General features: G+C 40.0%; 1 protein-coding gene across 2 annotated transcripts; it reads left to right on the top strand.

Moving 5' to 3' along the window:
- Positions 1 to 907: 907 nt before the first annotated feature.
- Positions 908 to 18,043, top strand: LOC144649300 (putative D-lactate dehydrogenase, mitochondrial). 2 transcript variants are annotated; one of them, XM_078508774.1, is made up of 12 exons: positions 908 to 1,163; positions 2,905 to 3,168; positions 5,656 to 5,797; positions 10,675 to 10,741; positions 10,997 to 11,089; positions 11,268 to 11,373; positions 11,615 to 11,708; positions 12,132 to 12,260; positions 12,773 to 12,900; positions 14,690 to 14,780; positions 15,495 to 15,606; positions 16,951 to 18,043. In XM_078508774.1, the coding sequence occupies exons 1-12, from the start codon at positions 1,056 to 1,058 to the stop codon at positions 17,117 to 17,119; spliced, it is 1,503 nt and encodes a 500-aa protein (XP_078364900.1). In that variant the 5' UTR covers positions 908 to 1,055; the 3' UTR covers positions 17,120 to 18,043. The 2 variants fall into 2 exon arrangements, with proteins under 2 accessions (XP_078364900.1, XP_078364899.1); XM_078508773.1 differs by lacking the exon at positions 15,495 to 15,606 and adding an exon at positions 15,336 to 15,447 and having other exon boundaries at positions 909 to 1,163.
- The last annotated feature ends 4,080 nt before the right edge of the window (positions 18,044 to 22,123 follow it).

The raw sequence follows: 22,123 nt of genomic DNA, 5'->3' as shown, positions 1-22,123 counted from the left end.
AAGCTAGGTAACAGGCAATAACTGTATATTTAATTAGTATACATTTACGGGTAGGTTTCAGGTTCTGTTAGAAAGAAATTTACTTCCAAAATCCTTTCTGAGTTGTCGGTTTACATCCTTATAAATTTGAATTTATAGTTGAGTTTTCTTTAGCTTTGAATCTTTAAGAGTTTTACAGTTCTCTAATTTTAACATTTGTACTATTGTACATACTTTTATTGTCCCAGGGCCCCTACGGATACTAGCCTCGTTGTTGAATGTGCTACCTTGCTTACCGTATTTACTCGAATAAGCGCTGCCCCCGAATAAGGGCCGCAGTCCCGTGCGGCGTTTATTCGAGGAATTAAAACATCACTACAAAGCACTCTAAAACAAATTTGGACATTTTTTCCCATCAAAAACGATGCTTTGCAGTACAGAGTGATTGTTTTACCGCTCGCCCAAGTTTCTATCCAATATTTTTACAATACGGAGTCTGTAAATGTTGTGAAGGTATCCAACTTTTCCAGGACAGCTCGCCACTTTTCTCTTCAGCAAGGGATCGAATACTGACGATAAAAAGACTACTGTAAAAGATTAGACTCTTTGACATCCAAATTTTATAGTACAGGGCCGCCCACGAATAGCGCCGCCTTGATGCGGAAAAATTGAATAGGCGCTTCCTTGAGTAAATACGGTAAATGAAGTTTCTTTCTTACCTACTTTTTATTTACAGTTTTTCCTCAAGGAACCAGTCACGTACCCTGTCAATCATAAAATTAAAATTTTGTTTAATAAGAAAAGGCTACTTTTTTCACACTTGTACTGTTTTGTTTACATATTCCAACATTCGTTTTTTAGCGTTAAAGGCTGCTGTTTTTCGTTGGCTACCGTGTCAGAAAAGCGCTCGCAAATCACAAAGAGCGTTACGTTTGTGCGTTGCGTGACCAGTCGTTCTGTTTTGGCCGAGGTGGGCTACGCACCAGTCTTTCAGTTCTGTCAGGGCAATATGGCAGAAGTTGACTGTTTTTCACTCTAAACGTTTTGTTTCTCTTCGCTCCAAAGTCGCATTCAACATGGCTTCTATTGTTCGAAGTACTGTTCGTCCGATTTGTCGGTTTCTTGATCGAAGATTCCTTGTTCCTGCGTGTTGTAATGTTCGATGGAGCTCTGCACAATCCCAGGTAACTTGAACTCTTTCATATGCGGACCTCGAAGCTCGGTAAATAGAAGCTTATAGTGGTGTTTTCTACAGCATAAGTTCTGATTTGAATTAAATCTTTAATTATTATCATAGTAGCACGTTCGTGATTTTGCTAAGGATCTGCAAGATCTTGGGTGATTTTCGGGACAAGACGAAACTAGGAATTTATGAAATTCGATCTCCAAGTCGCCTGCACAAAGAGACGTCATTCCAAAATTGGAGTACAGTTAAGCGATGGGTCGTTGCAGAAACATTTAGGAAAACATTTGGTTATGGTTTCTACTATAATTTTATCATGCGGTAGATGGGAAGGGGCATTACAAATTGTTTATGAAGTTATTCTCAGCATAGCTGATTCAAGGTGCATCTAACCTGCGATCAGGCGTTATTTTTCTCGCGGCGGAGGGGTCAACGGAAAAATGAACGCCTGACACAATTACTTGTCGAGTCGTCTGTAAAAAGTCCAGAATCTGGACTTTTTTCTGATTGGTCAGGAAACAAAAGGTAACATTTGAACTCTATCCTGATTGGCTAATTTCCGGTCCAAAAATATCGCGCGTAGATGATTGTTATCATGGCGGGTGTTGAGCGGAATGAAGCGAGTTCTTCTAGCTTTTAGAAAATCTCTCAAGGGGTTTGTTCACAAAACATTTAAAGACGAACAAAGGGAGTGTATTCGACGAATAGTTTGTGAAAAAAAAGATGTTTTGGCGGTGCTTCCGACGGGATTCGGCAAGAGCGTGATCTACCACCAATGGTGTCGAAAGTATTACGTACATCACACCACCAAAGACGCCAGACCGACGATCGTGCCAGTGACGAAAACTACGACCTTGAAATGTCTGACCTGAGCCTTACACAAAATCAGCCTTTGCAGAAAACAAATTTTAAAAACCATCCAAACAGCTCGTTCAAAAAGGGTAATTCAAACACATGGTTGTGAGAGTAAATATATAATTTGAAGGCGCTAATCACACTTATCTGATGGCATTGCCGACATTCTCGACGACGTTGACAGATATTCTAATTAGGGGGCGACAGACGACTTGACAAGTAATTGTATCAGGCTTTCCTTTTTTCGCCTTCCCTCCGCCGCGAAAAAAGAAAGCCTGATCGCAGGTTAAGGTGCATCAGATGCAATAACATTGGGCCATTCCAGTTAATATCTGCACCCCCCCCCCCTCTCCTATTGAGGGACTGGGAAATCTGAGGGGGAATTTATGGCGGCGTATTTGTCACTATTCGTGACTATTTGTGAATATTCGTGACTATTCGCGACTTTTCAACACTATTCATGACTATTCGCACTATTCGTACTATTCGCTATTCGCGACTATTTCCTATTCGCTATTTGGGTTTTCCAGACACCCTATGTCAGTTCTGAGAATTTTGAGGAACATCATGACACAGATCCACATCACATGACATGTAACATTTTGCTAAATAACCTCTGTCAGTTTAAATATGAGTATTCTCTCATTTTTACTCAAGGTTTGCGGAGTGGGATCTAGCATACGATGTTCACAAGTGCATACAAAAACTACATAATTTTTGAACAAAAGATGGCTTTTTGTGTGTACTTGCCCTCACACTGTCCCCCCCCCCCCCCCACACCAGCCCAAAATACGACTTGTAATGTATCACCTAAGTCCCTGAAATTTTAATTTACCTGTTAATACATTGTGATCACATGTATTGATTTTACTGTTTAAACCCTGTAGGTTGCCTATTCGCCACTCAATGAAGACATAAAAAAAGCTTTTGAAAGCATAGTTGGAGAAACAAATGTGTCATCTGCAATGGCTGTGAGAGAACAGCATGGAAAAGATGAATCGCATCACAAATGTCATGCAGCTGATCTTGTTGTGTGGCCCAATGACAGAGAGCAAGTCTGCCAGGTGGCAAAACTCTGCAATGATCACTGTATCCCACTGATCCCATTTGGATCTGGAACAGGTCTGGAAGGAGGCGTGGTAGCCAAAAAGGTACATGTACTTAATGTATATTTTCATATTTGATGTAATTTTAGACACAATTTTTTTTCTTGTGTTTAAGGTGGCTCGACCCAGTTTTTTTCTAGCGATACCTAACAACTTTGAAACCCTCATACTTAAAGGGATTGATGTCAATGACAAAACTACTACATCACATGCATTACACATAGACTGAACTTCAATATGATATAAATTTTTTGGCGATCAGAATGAATATCACGTGACAATGACGTCACACAGGGTTTTGCTCTGAATCGATTTTTAGGTGGTATTACCGCATTTTCTCTCGAGATCCTCCACTCTACGTATTCCTTGGGTGTTTGCCTTCATCTCAGTGGAGTTTCATCGAAATCTACAAGAGGAATTTTGAAATATCTTGAAATTTCTGTTTAGATGGTATAATTTATGCGTAAAATAAAGTCAAGACTTCATATAAAGAAATTTGCTTCTTTTTTATGTTTAATGAGAGGATTTAGCCCCATTCCTTTAAGAAATGTCCCATATAGTACATCCAAACCTTTAGAAGAAAGTAGACTTGCGCGATTTTAAAATATATGAAAATATCTTAATCGGAGTAGAGCTCAATGTTTACATGTAGCTCTATTTACCATTTTTACGGCTACTTTTGCAAAAAAGCGATTATTTCAAAAACCCGTCGATGAAATTTTTCCAAATTTTTTCAGGGTGACAAATAATCAGTACACCACACAATCCCTAAATTTCATGCTCATTGAAAATATCTAAGGTTGTCTAAACTAAAAGCAAAATTGAGTAAACATTGAAGCAATGTCGAAGTTTTGAATATTTTTGTGCTCTGGGATTTCCTATTGTTTCGATTTAAACACAACATCGAATTCCTGTGCACCACGCGTGTAATGACTACGCTTGGCTACCCTCCGAAAGCTTTCCGAAATAGTTCGGAATATGGTAATATTCTCATCGAGTTCAAGTAAACAATAATGGATGAATGAATACATTTCCAACTGAAGAAAGCAGTCACACAACACCAAACTCAAAGCCGGTTAACTTTTATCTCAGCCAAGACGTCGACCCAACAAGAAAAGCTAATGCGTGACTTTTTCTTTTCCATTGTTCCATATTTCGGAAAGATTTCGGAAAGCTTTCGGAAGGTAGCCAAGCGAAGTCATTTCACGCGTGTTGCACAGGAATTCGATGTTGTGCTTAACTCGAAACAAAAGGTAATCCCAGAGCACAAAATTATCTCAAACTTCGACATCGCTTCAATGTTTACTCAATTTTGCGTTTAGTTTAGACAACCTTAGAAATTTTCAATGAGCATGAAATTTAGGGATTGTGTGGTGTACTGATTAATTTTCATCCTGAAAAATTTTGGAAAAATTTCATCGACGGGTTTTTGAAATAATCGCTTTTTTGCAAAAGTAGCCGTAAAAATGGTAAATAGAGCTAAACATTGAGCTCTTCTCCGATTAAGATATTTTCATTTTTTTCGAAATCGCGCAAGTCTACTTTCTTCCAAAGGTTTGGATGTACTATATGGGACATTTCTAAAAGGAATGGGGGCTAAATCCTCTCATTAAACATAAAAAAGAAGCAAATTTCTTTATATGAAGTCTTGACTTTATTTTACGCATAAATTATACCATCTAAAAAGAAATTCCAAGATATTTCAAAATTCCTCTTGTAGATTTCGATGAAACTCCACTGAGATGAAGGCAAACACCCAAGGTATACGTAGCGTGAAGGATCTCGAGAGAAAATGCGGTTACCGCCTAGAATTCGATTCAGAGTAAAACCCTGTGTGACGTCATTGCCACGTGATGTTCATTCTGATCGCCAAAAAATTTATATCATATTGCAGTTCAGTCTATGTGTAATGCATGTCATATAGTAAATTTGTCATTGACATTAATCCCTTTAAGTATGAGGGTTTCTAAGTTGATAGGTATCGCTAGAAAAAAACTGGGTCGAGCCACCTTAAGACAAGGGAAGATCAGGGTGGGGAATTTCCCTTCTGAAAATTGCCAAGCCAGATGGCAAAACGGGCTCAAGGGAGCACATTCTCTCCCTCTCCCCCCTATAATTTTACCCTGGGTACAATAATAATTTATTTGGTATTTTTCTTTGTAAGGATGTATGGATATATATGATAATGAGTTAAATAAAGCAAACTAAGGAAAATGCCAGTTTGTATTAAGGGTGAAATCAAGCCACAATGGACCTAAGGGAGCCATTTATTTCATGGAAATCTCTCTGATTCACAATGAAACAACAATGAACATCAAATTTGCCCTCTTATACCAAATTAATAACATGATAATAGCGAAACAGCAAGGTTTTTAAATACCCTAAGATGGCCATGTTCTTTCATCTTATATAAGAAGCACTTGCAACGTTTTTTTTAAGGTCTTAATTATTTTGTTTTCCTTTAGAAACAAATCAGCTTGTAATAATGTGGGAAAATTAAAGTTAATTGTAGGCTCTTTATGTTTTGTCTAGGGTGGTGTTAGTGTGGACATGACAAAAATGAATGAGATACTTGAGGTTAATGCAGAGGATTTTGATGTGACAGTACAAGCAGGTGTTACTAGAAACCAGCTGAATAACTACGTGAGAGACACAGGACTGTGGTTCCCTGTCGGTATGAACATTACCATAACAACAATACCTTTTAATGAGTTGGTGTTTATTATGGATGGCAGTCATCTTAAAAAAATAGCTCATCCATCTCAACCTTGTACCTATAGGCGAGTGGTTTCACTGCAAAGTTTTGGACATTTTATGGCGTCATTTCTATGGTCTATAAGAGTGTAGACCATGGAAAAATGTGGTCGATTTGTTTTATACCATAACAACTCGAACAAGTTTTTATCAAAAGCGATGAGTGACCGTGAAGAAACTTTTCTGGTGGGACGTAAAGATTCCGGCCCGACGCGTAAAACGACAGTGATACAAAAGAAGATGAACAAGAATTCAAAGAATAACAATTTTAATTAACTTTTCCTCTCTCGTTGAGTGTGTGCCTATTGCTTGAAGCGAGCAAGATTATTTTTCTTTCTGAAGATCTTGTTAGCGCTCGTTCACTGAACATCGCAGTCCGCTGCCAGTTCGCTAGAACCGTTCTTCTCAGTTAGACCAAAAATTCAAAAGCCTGGTTAATTTTCTTTCGACAGATCACCTGAGTAGAAGTCCAATCCTGAATTCCGAAAACAAATATGCACTTGATTCAAACAAAACACAATGAAATTCGCTTTCATTCATGGAGACCAAACTTACACATCTTTTAACCCCTGCGTGTGCGTGGCGTGATCTGACGTCACTTTCATGGTCTATACTCTCATCGACCATAATTTTTGACCAATCAGCGTGCGAGAATTCTCTCGGTTATGGTATAAAAAATTATAAACATGTACAGTAGTGCCTTGTATAACATATTTTCCTATAAAAGCTAACATTTTTAATAAATTTTAAAAAAATGAGAACCTGTTTCCAAATTTGAGGCTAAATAGGTTTTTATAAAAAGGGGGTCTAATTTGGAAATTTTAGCCAAGCAGGTTCTTAAATTTTAGGTTCTTACTTGCCAGTTTTTACTTTACTAAAAGAAAAACCTACGATTTTGTCTGAGCGATTTTGTGTTCATGTCTGACTTCCAAGCCGGACAATTTAATTCAATCTCTCTTAGTTCCTTGCCCCCTGGTGGGGGATAGGGCCGGACATCAATGTTCGCCATCTGTCCCTATTCTTGGCCACAGCTGCTGCTGCAGCCCACGATGTTAGTCCCAGCTCAGCGCGTTCCTTCTCCACCGTTCTCCGCCATGTTTCCCTTGGCCGTCCTCTGCTTCTTTTCCCGCTTGGTGCCCAGGATAATGCCACGTGTGGGTTTCGGTTTGGTGCCATACGCAGAACATGACCTATCCACTTCCATCGCCTTCGTCGTACTTGTGAACTGATCTTTTCGATTCCTGCTCTTCTCCGAATTTCATCATTAGACACGCGCATGGGCCAATGGACTTTCAAGATTCTCCTTAGGCATTTGTGAAGAAAGGTGTCAAGCCTTTTTTCGTCCGCTTTTGTCATTCTCCAAGTCTCACATCCATATAACAGGACAGAAATGATGTTTGACTTGAAGATCCTCATCTTAGTTTCTCGGCGGAATTCACCTGTTCTCCACACCTTTGAAAGTCAATGAAAAACACTTCTAGCTTTACCTAACCTACTCCGAATGTCCTGTTCGGCACCACCCAAGTTGTTAACAGTGGCCCCTAGATAGACAAAGCTGTCTGTATCCTCTACATCAGTGCCGTTTATCTTCATAGGATCTTGTCTTCTTGCATTGAGTCTGAGCACCTTCGTTTTATCGATGTTTATCTTCAAACCCGTACCTTCACTGTTGCTCCCCAGTCTTTCTAACTTCGTTTGTGCTTGCACCCATGTGCTGGAAATGAGCGCAATGTCATCGGCATAGTCTAAGTCTTCAAGCTGTCTCATCATCTTCCATCGAATCCCCGTATTACCTTGCTCTGTAGTCCTACACATAATCCAGTCTATTACCAACAGGAAGAGAAACCCTGACATTACACAACCTTGTTTTACACCTGCTTTCACGTTAAACCAATCCGATTTGCCTGCTCCATCGATCACTGCACACTTGGTGTTGCTGTAAAACAGTTTGACCATTCTAATGAACTTTGATGGTATTCCATAAGACTGCATTATCCTCCACAGTGTTTCGCGGTGGACACTATCAAATGCTTTCTCATAATCTACAAAACAGGTATACAGACTTGCATTCCATTCCAGCGATTGTTCGATGACATTTCGAAGCACAAAGATGTGTTCAGTCGTGCTTCGTCCCCTTCTGAAACCTGCCTGTTCTTCCCTTAACATCCCATCCACTGCATCGTGCAGTCTAGTAATAATTACTCTTCCAATAACTTTCGCTGGTACAGATAACAACGTTATTCCACGCCAGTTACCACAGTCAGTAAGATTCCCCTTTTTGGGAAGCTTAACGATCAGACCACAATTCCAGTCCTCCGGGATTTCCTCTGTCTCCCACACCGTGCGAAATAGGTCTTCTAGCACTTCTCTATGTCAACCTTCAATAGCTCTGCTGTGATTGAATCCATTCCAGCTGCTTTGCCATTCTTCATATTCTTCAGAGCCTGCTTTATTTCCTGTCGGGTGATACATTCGTCGCTGACATCTATTTCGTTTGGCTGTCTATCATCAACAACTGCGGGGGCCACTGGATCAGGCCGGTTCAGGACACTGTCGAAATGTTCTTGCCACCTATGTCTGATCTCCTCTTCTGTTGTTAATAGCTTTCCATCCTGGTCTTTCACCATGTTCATTCTTCGTGGACGGTCGTTGCATAACGTCTTCGTTACCTCATACACCTCTTTGAGGTTGCCATACCTTGCAGCCTCCTCGGCTTCCCTTGCAAGCGCATTTGCCCATTCCCTCTTGTCCGCTCTCAAACTTCTCTTTACTTCCTTGTTCTTGTCATTGTATTCTATTCTCCTTCTATCTCTTATCCTTTCTGATCTTGTCTCCTCCATCTTCTTCTTCAATTTCTTTCTTTCGTCAATTTTTCTCCAACTTGTTGCACTTATCCAAGTTTTGCTCTTCCTCTTCCTTTGTCTATGACCAAGAACTGATTTTGCTGTTTCGCTGTAGGCCTTCTTGATGTTCGACCATTTCTCCTCGACGCTTTCAGCATTCTGGGTGTGATCTTCTCCTGTTTCATCTGACTCAGTTCCTGCCAAGCAGCTAAATCTGTTCTTAAGCTCTAAGACAAACCTTTGTTTAATCTCAGGCACCTTTAACTTGCTCAGCTCATATTTCCGTGCAGTCAGTTCGCCTTGCTTTCTAACCACCCCACTTAGCTTTAATCGAATATTTCCAACAACCAAGTTGTGATCACTTCCTACATCGGCTCCTCTGAAAGCCCTGACGTCCTGTACCGATCTCTTAAATATTCCATTAACAGCTATATGGTCGATTTGATTCCTTGTTCTTCCATCTGGAGAGGTCCAAGTGTACTTATGGATGTCTTTGTGGGGGAACATGGTCGTTGTGATGGCCATGTTGTTGGCCGCACAAAACTCTACGAACCTCTCACCATTATCAGATCTGTCGCTTCCTAAACCGTGCTTACCAACCACTCCGTTTTCGCCCTCCAACTGGTGTCCTAACTTTGCATTCCAGTCGCCCATAGTAATTATGATGTCATGTCGAGGTGTTCTGTCATACACCTGTTGCAGTAGATCATAGAACCCGTCTTTTTCATCGGTGTCAGCGTCATTGGTCGGTGCATAGACTTGAATAATAGTTGTTTTTATGTGCTTGGAGTTGAACCTGGCTGTTATTATTCTATCGCTCACAGGGTTCCAGCTCTCCAAGGCCCTAGATGCCTCCTTGCTCATCATAATGGCCACACCGCTTTGGTGTTGGTTGTCGTTTCTGCCGGCGAATATTATATTCTCTCCTGTTTGTGTCCTAACCTGCCCAGACCCTGTCCATCGACACTCACTGATCCCTAGGATCTCCACCTTGTACTTTGCCATCTCTCTGCAAACCTGAGCAGTCTTTCCGGTGCTGTACATAGTACGCACGTTCCAACATCCCACTCTCACTGTCTTCTTAGGGTGAGTCAACGCCCTTATCCGCATGCAAGTTTCCTTTCGGCTTTCACCTGCATTCCTCATACTGCTGTCCATCAGGATGATGGAGTCGTCTCCCGTAAGACAGCAGGCCGCTGAACTCGCTCCTTGGTAGTTATGGGTACATAAATTTCCGGTTTCCGTAATCAGCTTGGTTTTACGGGATGGGGTGATTGGCCCCATGCCCAACCCCCAACCTGGAGGACCAGGGATTTTCTGTCGGGGTGTCCTTCCCTTAGCCACGGGTACCAGATATTTAAAGGCGCTGGAAGCTCGCCTTTCGCCATTGTCACTCAGCTACATCGTATTACCAGGGTCACCAAACGTGGAGGTGTGACATATGACTTGCTGGCAGAGCCTTTTTGAGACGGTAGGCATTTCTCGGCACTTACGAGAGCTACCTAGTGGCAACAGTAGCTCTCACCGGGACCTTTTACCAGCCTTTGACCCCAAAGTGCCTTGTATAACATATTTTCCTATAAAAGCTAACATTTTTAATAAATTTTAAAAAAATGAGAACCTGTTTCCAAATTTGAGGCTAAATAGGTTTTTATAAAAAGGGGGTCTAATTTGGAAATTTTAGCCAAGCAGGTTCTTAAATTTTAGGTTCTTACTTGCCAGTTTTTACTTTACTAAAAGAAAAACCTACGATTTTGTCTGAGCGATTTTGTGTTCATGTCTGACTTCCAAGCCGGACAATTTAATTCAATACTGAGTTCTTTACTCCAGTTTCCAAGTAACTCGGAGTATGGATGGCCAATGATTTGTCGCAGGTCTGATTATGCCCCCAATATTTGCTTGTGATTTCAGATCAACAATCACTTGTTAATTAATTATAAAATTTATGTTTTAGATCCAGGAGCAGATGCCAGTTTGGGTGGTATGGCATCTACAAGTGCATCTGGGACAAATGCAGTCAGGTATACAATATTTTTGGCAATCATTACAGAACTACATGTACTATGAAAATCACCGAACTGTGGAATAGGTCCAAGGTTTTTTGGTTGCTACCCCGCCCACTTTCTTAACAGCCCCGCCTACTTTCGTCTGTGAATTCCAACCGTCACCTTGTATCATAAAGTTCACAACTCACTGATTACATCATGATCGTCGTTAAATAAGCATCATTAATTTAAATCTTTCAAATTGGCGCTGTTGGTTTGTTTGTTTGACAGGTATGGAACAATGAGAGAGAATGTTATGAATCTAGAAGTTGTTCTAGCAGATGGACGGGTGATCAATACTGCTGGGGAAGGACGTCGGACAAGGTACTGTCATTATAACATGAAATCATTTACTGTTATACATACAAAGGGCTGCCACAACCTTATTTGCACTCTGTTGGCAATTCCTGACTGATTAGAGTGTGACATCTTTTAGATGCATTGCAAATTAATAGAATTAACAGAAATCATATTTTAACATTTAACCTATTCGTTTTTGCAGAAAGACATCAGCAGGTTATAACCTGACAAACCTGTTTGTTGGGTCTGAAGGCACCTTGGGAATTATTACAAAAGTGACCCTGAGGTTGTATGGGATACCAGAATCGGTATGATTAAAGATATAACATGCAATTTAATTTTACTTTTATTTTTGACCTGTATCTTTTACGAAGCCTTGTGTTGGATTGTTTTTGTTTCTAGTTTAGTGAACTCAAAGTGTAATAGAAAACAATATAATGGTATTGTTATAAAGGAAACAGTTTTCTCATTTATTATTATTATTATTTATTATTATTATTCAGAAAGCGATTTAATTAATATTTATTTATTAATCGTATTAAACTACAGACAGCATCTGGAGTTTCCTCATTTCCTGACGTGAAGTCAGCTGTTGATGCTGTTGTAGAAATTCTACAGAGTGGTATTCCTATGGCTCGTATTGGTAGGTTAAAAAAAATATAATTAATTAAATGAACGAACAAACAAACAAACGAACGGACCACGAACGGATGAAGGAAAGAACAAACAAATGAAGAAAAGAACGAACGAACGAACGAACGAATGAACGAACGAACGAACGAACGAACGAACGAACGAACGAACGAAGGAACGAATGAACAAACGAACAAAAGAACGAATAAAAGAAAAGCACGAGTGAAGGAATGAATGAAGGAACGAATGATTGAACGACCAGATGAACAAACGAAATAACGAACAAATGAACCAATGAACAAACCAACAAAAGATCCAAAAAAGGAATGAAAACTTCAACCTTCTTGGGTCATGTTATTAAAACAAGTACAGCGCTACATTAAAAATTCTTTGGTTAAGGGTGCTAATACAAAATTCTGTTGTTGTCCTGAAGAGTTTCTGGATGATGTGCAGATTGATGCTTGTAACAAGTTTTCAGGGTTGAATTACCCTGTAACCCCTACCCTGTTCTTGGAGTTCCAAGGATCAGAAAATGGAGTCAAAGAACAAGCTTCTGTTGCAGGTAACAGTAACATACTTCTTGCTTATAATTAAATAAAACTAATCATTACTTTCTTATTACGGATATTGCTATTACTATAAGTAAGATATAAAGACTGCTTTGAGCCTAGTGTCCATGACAGGCCTACATGAGCTTTTCCCAGTTTTCATAGCATGAAGCAGCTAGTTAAGAGTATCCCCCCCCCTGCAGTGGGAAGCTAGTCCATTGCAGGGTTACCCACAGCCAGCATTTATACACCTGGGTGGAGAGTCAGGCACTTTCCCAAGAATACATTCAACACAGTTACCCCCCCCCCTCCCCTAGGCTCAAACCCAGTCCGCTTAATCTAGAATCCTGCGCACTAACCATTAGGCCACTTCATCTCCCACAAGATTAAGTATACAAAAAATCCATTGTGCAAACGTAATTTAAGAGCACTTGAATGGAAGCAGGCGAGAGAGCTTATTTCCAACACTGTAATTCTCTACATATGTGCAAAATTGCCGATAATGTTTGCTTTCTCTGTTTTTTAGGGGACATCATTGAAAGCAATGGTGGCTCAGAATTCCAGTGGGCCACTGAACTGGAAGAAAGAAACAAGTTATGGAAAGCTAGACATAATGCGTGGTATGCTGACATGGCTCTTAGACCTGGATGCAGGGTAATACATGCACATTATTGTATTGTGTAATACCATTACAGTCCGACCTCTATTAAGCGGCCACCCTCCATTAAGCGGCCACTTTCCAAAGTCCTGATTTATTTGTCACTAAACTGCTGTATTTGATACCCCTATTCAACGGCCACCTCTATTAAGCGGCCGCGGCCACCTTTTTGCTGTCGCAAGTGTGGTTTTTTACCTCCATTAAGCGGCCAGCAAATTATCTTTCCAAGTGAAATGGTTATAGATGATATATATCGTCCATGAAATATCTTGAGCTTAATTTTTTCACATACTAGCTGTTGATGCAAAAAAGGCTTAAGAAACTTGTCAACGATGTTTTGCAAATTTTGCTGTATATTATCAACCCGAAGAAATACTGTACATTTCAACTACGTGCCCTCTGTGTCAGAGCTATGGGCTGGAAATGCACTTGATGTTTTGTTACAATGAATTTTGGATTTATCTTCATATATGTTCACTTTTTAAAAGCATGTTGCTATATAGAGTCAATAAAACCATGTTTACTGCCATTCCTAACCAATGTACATTGTACCTCTATTAAGCGGCCAACCTCTATTAAACGGCCACTGTAATAAACTCGAGCAAGAACACAACCACACAAGGAAGAAGTTCACTGAACTGTAATTAAGCCGTAAAACTCGCCTAGACGCTACAACATGAACGAATTCACAACGTTCGCTCGCTGACTCTGGCACGTGGTCTATCTAATTACACTTCATGTAAAACACATCGTCCTGTCCGGTATTGTAATCCCTTACATCACTTTTCGAAGTCCCGAGGGTGGCCGCTTAATAGAGGTGGGACTGTATTTTGTACTTTACTTTTTTTTTATTTTTTTTTGGGGGGGGGGGGGGGGTGATGGGGGTGGGGGGCACAGTGGAATAGTTTTTTAAGTATCGTAATTTTGATGACTGGGATCAAACCACTTACGTACTTGTTTTGTACGCAATCATGAGGAGAATCATGAGTCAGACAATTTGTTTGTTTAACCTGGAAATGATACTGGCAGCCTGCAAGGGACTGGCATCAAATAAAGAAGGAGTAGAATTTGTCCTAGTTAGATGCCTTTTTCTACACGAACTGGCAATAAAGGAGCGTAATAAATGTGTGAAGTCATTTTTCACAATGTTCAAAAGCTACATGTCTGACATGTACCTTCAAAGCAAAGAGAATTTACTACTGGGGTAAAGAAAATAAAGTAATTAAAAGTAAATTACCTTCATTTAGACATGGTTGGGATTAAAGCTATAAACTTGTGGGGCCATGTATTCACAATGGCATTGGAATTTGGAAGTGTTGGTTTTTACTGAGGAAGGAAAACCCGAGAACCCCGGGAGAAAAACCCTCAGAGCAAGGACAAGAACCAAAAACAAACTCAACCCACATATGACGCCGGGTCTGGGAATCGAACCTGGGCTACATTGGTGGGAGACAAGCGCCGTCACCACTGCGCCATCCCTGCGCAATCCATTCGCCATCCTGTTCCCTGCGCATAACATAACAAAAACACACCAAAAGGTAACAATAAACCATTGATTACCAAAAAAGAACAAGAATGGACCGGAATGACATAGATTAAGACCGATTGCGATTGACGAATATCTCAAAATGCGCCATCCATGACTTGGTTCCTTTTAGTGCGGCCAGGTACTGATTGGCTAGTGCGAGACTTATTACTTCCATTTACTTTTGCTGTTTATCGGTGCACAGTTTTACACTGTCACCTTGTCCTAAATCCTTTTTTTTTTCTTTGTAATTTTCTTAGGGAGTGTCAACAGATGTCTGTGTACCAATCTCAAGACTCTCTGAAATAATTGTTGAAACCAAGGAGGACATTATAGCATCCAACTTAGTTGGTGAGTACATGAACTATTGGCAGCTAGGTATTGGCAGTAGACGGTTAGGGCACCAGTAGGCATTCACCTTTCACTTCATTTGATGGATCTAAGCGATTACCCGCTTTGAATGATACAGAATGCAGACTACTAAAAAATGCCACCTAGCTTACCAGAACTGACGGTGCAGCAATATACAAACAAAATGTTGGCAGAACTCCAAACCCCCTACACTTCTTCCTCCCTATCACCATTCCAAAAATGAACTCTACTCTTGCCTTTCCTAGGTATTACTCTTTGTGAGTTATTTCTCACTCTCACTCACTCACTCACTCTTCAGTGGCACAGAGAGCCTCTACAAGGCCCCGCCAAGCTGCTTTCTCCTGGGCTGATCTTACGGCGCTCTCCCACCCAATGCCAACATTTGTCATCTCTTCCCGTAATGCCCTCCTCCATGTTGTTCTTGGTCACCTCTTTCCCTTTGTCCCTCTGGAGTCCATCTCAGTTCTTGCATACGCTGTTGAATTTAACTATTTCTAGCTAATAGTTAATATTGCACTCATTCCTTATTTCCAGCCCCTATTGTTGGGCACGTGGGTGATGGGAACTTCCATTGTTTTATTCCTATAAAACCGGATGATAAGGAGGAACTCCGCAATGCAAAGGAATTCACCCTCCGATTGGGAAGGTAAGAATACTGATCGGTTAATTGCCTTCCTTGTCTTTTTGGTTTAGCCCCAATTTCCGGGCATGTAGGAGATGGAAATTTTCACTGCGTTCTTCCTCTTGATTTGGAATGTGAAGAGGAATTAAGAAAAGCAAAAGAATTTGTAGACAGACTATGCAGGTATGTCAGTTCCCTTTACAGTTCTCAAATCATTAATAACCGTGACGGAGGTTTGGAAATCTGATCTTAATTAGTATTAATTAATTTTTACGATTTTATTTCTCCTTTACTCCTTAATTTTGGTTTCGATTGAGAAGATATATCAAGATATGTCACTTCCTGTAGGCGGACATCTCTTGTAAGCGGACAGACGCTTAGTCATTGTCCCAGCCACGCAAGAGAGTGTTTCATCACATTGGCAAAATACTGCGCTGTGCGTCGTATTTTCAACTCTATTCTCTAAGTTTGAAAATGTGATAAAACACTCTCTCCCCTGTTTAAAACCACTGCTAACGGACACTTTTCATTACTCCACACCTCCCGTTTGAGGACATTTTTCTCGGTCGCAAAGTGTCCGCTTACCGAGTTCCACTGCAATTTCTATACAAACTGTGCTATTTCTAGACAAACTGTCGTGTTGGCAAACAAGAGACTTAACATAGTTATACCGCATGGGAGTTGTTCTTCACTTTTGGCAATTTAACCAGCGGAATTTTCGGGCATTTATCCTTCCTTAATGCAACAACTTTAATAACTGAGCTGCTCTAACGAAGGATTAACACTGGAAAGGTCCACTTTTTAAATCAATAAAATCACCTTTTGAACGCAAACCTAATAATGTCGAAAAGATTTTTATTATTATTTTTTTTTTACTCCATGTAATGGCCTTGTTTTGCGCTGGAGCTACAGGTCCATTTATAGGGACGTTATTTGTAAGGGACAGCAATACAGGACCTAATACAAGTCGAACTACCATGCATGGTCACTTCCTGTAGGCGGACACCTCTTGTAAGCGGACAGACGCTTAGTCATTGTCCCAGTCACATACAAACACTACATTTTTAGCCGTCCAGCCTTCCATAAGCGGACACCTCTCCTTAGTGGGAGATTTGAGTCAAATAAGTCACTGAATCATGATTTAAGGGTCTATAAATCAAAACAGATCTGCCCATACTAAATAATAAAAGCTAACCGCAAGCAAACCAGAGTATACCTGACCCCAAGCAACCCGGAGTGTAAGAAGCCGCAAGGAAATTGGAGTAGAACTAACCGCAACCAAAGTGGAATGCTTCTAAGCTAATTTGTGTACAGGCAAACTGTGGTTCAACAGATAAAAACCTGCTCTGTGTAAAAATCACTTTGACTCATGACTCATTACTAATACTCATTTGACTCATAAAACTGGGGACCTCCCTTAGTGGACTTCTCCCCCCCCCCTCCCCCCGCCTCCCCGCAAAGTGTCCGCTGATTCTATAATGACGTACAGTGTGCAAACTGGCCTTTCAATATTTTCTTTTATCCCAGACGTGCTTTAGCCATGGGCGGTACCTGTACCGGAGAGCATGGTATTGGGTGTGGCAAGCAAGCCCTGCTACCTGAAGAAATCGGCCCAACTGGGGTACAAGTCATGAAAGATGTCAAAACCTTGTTGGACCCTAACTGGATTATGAATCCTGGAAAAGTATTTCTGTAAAAAAGGGACAACTTTGTTATAAGAAGCAAGCCCTTAGCCCGGTTGTTCAAAGCTACTAAAGCTAACCCAGGATAGCCGTCAACCCGAGTTAAGCTCATCACGTTATCATTAACGATTTCTCCTTTATAGTCTGTTCTTGTAGGCTCGATTTTCAGCCGCTATTTGGGAAAAGAGCGCGCGCGACGGAAATCGAACCTACTGGGCCGGGTTGTTCGAAAGGCGATTAACGCTAACCCAGGATTAAAAGATGATTGAGCTTTTAATTTCTCTTGTTTTAAAGGGTTTTCCATAGCTAATGTTTTGTGAAGTTCTAGATTGGTACACGTCAAAATTGGGTAACAGAAAATATAAGCAGAAAACCTTAACGAAATGTTATAAAATTGAAACCAAATTTCACGTTTATCTTGGATTAGCTTAACCGTGCTTTGAACAACCGGGCCCTGTTCTTGTTTCCTTTTCTTAACCGGAGATTTCGCAGATTTGTGGTCTAAACTGTTCTGAAATTAGTGGTAGGTTATCTTTGAACATATTTAACCTTAACTTGCAGATAGAAATTAATATAAATATCGATTTTTCGAAGACGCGCGGAAACAACTTAAAAACGTTTGCCTAACTTTTTCAAATTGCAATCCGTTTCCATCCGAGCCATCCGCAGCCAAAGATGCTCATAAACAGTTCCAGTGCTTTAATATAGCTATTTTTAATAAAAATGGACAATTATTTTTAGGTTTCCTACGACACAAATATAAATTTTGGCGGTTCAAAAATCTGGTAAAATTCTTGACATAGTCCCTTTAGCAGTAAAAATAGTGTACAGTGCATAAACAAAAGATTTTGAACTTTTGTCAACTTTTAATCCTAGACTGGAGTAACAACTGGGGCCTGTTACTATACTTTACTGTCCTTGCTATATACTTTTGAAATTTAAGCCGACCCACACTACTACTATCTATCTATCTATCAAAGTGGAATATTGTGATCTGGATGTTGAGCTGGCCACAGGAAGCAAAAAACATGCGAAGACTTTTAAATATAAAACATAAAATAACTTTTTTTAAGATGTATACTTTTAAAATAGGGTATGTCCTTGATCTGATCTGGGGAAAAAGCAAAACGGAAGTATAGTGCTATGAAATGAGATTTTTATGGGATCGTTAAGCCTCTATAATAACAGGAAGTAATACCGTAATTATCTTTTGTTCTTTAGATGATTAACAACCATGTAAGCCTGTATATAGTATTGGAACACTGTATTTCATGTCGTTTTACTTTAGATAAGGTAGAAGAAATTATCGCGTAAAGTATTAGTAAATGACTAGCGTAAAATATCGAAAATAAGCTTATTTTATATACGGGTTGGTGGGGGGGGGGGGGATTTTCGGATGGAAATTTACGTTTCAAAAATGTTTGGGTTTTAATTTGGACGGGATGCTGAGACTGGACTTTTTTCGTGCACTCAAGAATGTCGCTTCGGAAAACTCTGTAAACATAACGATATGAACCCACACAAGTCCTACAGTCGCCCTTAGCATTCAATGACATCGTAGAATGCAAAACAAGCCCTACAATGGGTGCTTTCGTAAGGAACTTTGCGTCTGAGACTTGAGCTAGCCTAGGCAATTTTACGATATGTGTAGTTAACTTTTTATCAATCCTTCGAAATAATTTCCATGTCTTTAGTGCCACGCTTGTAGTAGACCACTTCATTATTCCTTAAATTCTCATAACTACTGTGCTCCGAGTGGTTTGGTTTTTGTGCGGAGGTGCGTGCCAAAATGGCATGCGTGGCGCTTGGTCTTAATTACCTCGCGCGTCTAACTCGCAAATCCCTCGCTCCCTCAGCCTGGTTTATGAACGATCGACATAGAGCAAGTCTTCAAATAAGCATGTATATAAATAAGAAAAGAGATCCTATATTACAATCTAGTCAATGAAATTGTTTATTTTACTAGCTCATGCATAGGCATTCAATTGGTAGAACTTGCAAGCCAGCAATAACCACAGAAGTCAAAATTATTAAACATGAATGATATACTTTTGGAAGTCCTGACTCGTTCCTTATGGCTGTATTAACCGGGTTGTACGTCCGTTTATGTAAACTATTTTAATAGTTTACATAAAACTTCAGCTTCAGCGTTCAACAGCGTATTGAAAGGTTAGAAGTACTAAAATGTAAAATTGTAACAAGGTGGTAGAATTTAAAAGGTATTGCAAAAACAGGTTTGTTGAAATTTATTAGCATGCAGCTGCCATGTTGGTGTCCTTCAATTCTTTGGAGCACCGATATGGCGGCCATAAAACTGAACACAAAATAAAATAGATTCTATACAGCTATTTCAATTAACGTTGTCCGGATCAAGACAAGACTGAAAGGCAGTATGGGTAGAAGAAGAGGGCAACTGCACGTGCTGAATACTAAAATATATAATGAGATGACAAACGCGAATTTGCACGTTTTCTATTTCTTCAGACATGTGAAACAAGGTGGTTTTAGCCACACTGAATTTAAGAAGAATTTTCAAAACTCAGAACCAAGCGACAGTGAAGGTAAAGCTTCAGAAAGGCCTCCCGAGAGGAAAAAACAAACTCGTTAATTCTCCACGTGCGATGATGCTTAATGAAGCTTATAATTTATGCAAATTTGTAGTGAATACCCAGAACGCCATACGGTCTTGCCTTTTAGCTTTAAGCTTTGACCCGACAACGTTTATTGAAATAGCTGTATACCATTAGTATAATTCGCTATAATACAGATGTCATTGCGTTTTAATTTCCTTTCAAGTGAAACTAAAAAAAATGACATTGTTGCCTGTGTGTTATGGAAAATTAGATAAGAGAGCAGTTGCAAGACGATTCGAAGTGACCTCGCTCGTCACACTTTTTTTTTCAGTGATAAGTGTGAACATAATTTAATGGGTGTTTTGTCCATGCCATATCGAAACTGCTAAAGTGTTTCGTGCCGGGCGATCTTCTTTTGGGATGCCAGGTGAACTGAGAGCTAAGTCAGTAACTGGCAATTTCTGGTTCATGTATTAGTAGAATTAAGAAACGTCAAATAGTCTTAAACAAGCGACCTCAAAACATGAAAATAAATGGCTGAAACTGGAATTGTGTGTCGACTTTGCATGTTCTTTTTTACGGAATAACTCAAACGATTTTCGCCAACCTGATCGCCGGTTCGCATTCGTGACTTCCGTAAATTGAAAACAAATGATCAGTCATCGTTCACATAATGACTATCTGATAAATATTCTCCACTTTAGCATTCTTAGTATGATGATAAGTCTATCATCATCAAAAAAGTTTAAGTATAACTACTAGTGGTACCTATCGGTAGAAATGCCAACGAGTACAACGGAAGATCGAGAGAAGAAGGGAAGATAATTGTAAATGTTTGGCTGAAAGTACGCATTATGATTTTGGTCCGATCAATAAACATTGGGTGTTTTCTTTGAAAATCTTGAATGTTTCTGGAATAAAATGCGATTTTGTGAAGGCTAAATGAGGGAAAAGTTCTAAAATAATACCGTGAAAGTAGTGAAGATTCAGTGAGAAATCTTGTAAACTCCATGCTTTTGAGAGTTAAGCCATTGTTGTTCGATGCCGCTATCGCTGCTGTTTTAGCTTTTCTAAGTCCTAAAGGTCTTAATCAAAGTTGCTATGACCCACTGAACTCTAGACTACTGGTAGTCTGTCTTTTCTCTTAGGTCTCTTAGGGTCGGAGCGCGCGGTTATATCAGGAACGCGAGCAAACTGGTTGAACTGGCGGGTGGATGAGAAGGGGCTTGGGGCGAGACGAGAGTTTTTCCTCGATCGCGCGATCCGATCGCGCGCGCACTATTGTCTCGCCCCAATCCTTCCTCGCGCGTCTTAAACCCTCCCTAGCCTCGCACTCCCTTACTAAATTTCGAGAGAAAAACAGACTGCAAGCAGTCTAACTGAACTCGGAAAATAAATTACAAAACAAAAAGCAAACTTTTACAAAGATTTGCCAAAACAAATCATTTTAAACTTTCCACACTGCAGTTAAATCCACTCAACACGTAAGTATCCAACAAAATTGAGGTTTCATCTTTGTGGCCAAAGATGGAACGAGTTTATTTTATTTTACTACCACCGTTCCGAGAATAATTCATCACGCGCAATCGGTGACGTCTCAAATGTCACGTTAAACTGTTGTTGTTGAGACAGCTTTAAGGTAAATTCAAGGCCCGGTCGTCCGAGGAAAAAAAGCTAGACACTCCAGTAAAAAAATGAAGTATAGGGCATTTATTTTATAAATTCGAGAAACGAAAAAAAACTCTAAATAGCTCTCTTCTGATCGATAAAATCCACGACACCAAATTCGTTTTCCTGTTGTTTTCATAGCGCGACCTAACTTAATTACGCATGCAAATTTGTATGACTTCGAAATTTTCGAAGCTTTGGAAATGTTGAAGCTTTGTAATGCATTTCTTGCCTTTATCTTAAATGAAATTAAATTCTAAACAAAGTTTAATTCAAGTTTCTTTCGTATTTCAATCTCTAGTTCGGGAATTTTGGCTTTTTGATGCGCACAGATTTGAAACCTCTTTGTTATCTGACAGGCATCTTGTCTGGGAATTTTAGTTGCCAATGCATAATGCACGTGCTAAACAAATTAGTAGCGCGCTGATTGGCCAAACTACAAAAAAGTGTGCACGTGCTGAACAGATTCTGCTGAACGGATTGGCTAAAAACATCGGAAATTGTGTTTTCGACAACTTCCGCCTACATCCTAATATGGTCAAAAAAATATCACTGACGGAACCGGATTACACGAAAATCGAGCTGAAAGATTCTGAGATTTTTTTCTGCATAGCCCTCACACTACGCACGGCTCTATGTACTGCCGCCGAGACAGGCTCGCGTTTTCGCTCGCCTGTCTCGTTGGAAATAAAGCTTATATTTGAGCCCTCTGCCGGTAAACGCGCGATTTTTTTAGACGGGCTGGTAGATCTGTGGGCTAACACAGGGCGGTACACT

The sequence above is a fragment of the Oculina patagonica genome, chromosome 4, assembly GCF_052425735.1.
Source record: "Oculina patagonica isolate OP01 chromosome 4, crgOcupat, whole genome shotgun sequence".
Taxonomy (NCBI): Eukaryota; Metazoa; Cnidaria; class Anthozoa; order Scleractinia; family Oculinidae; genus Oculina; species Oculina patagonica.
Note: the sequence above shows the minus strand (reverse complement) of the source record. Positions and strands in the feature narration are given on the sequence as shown.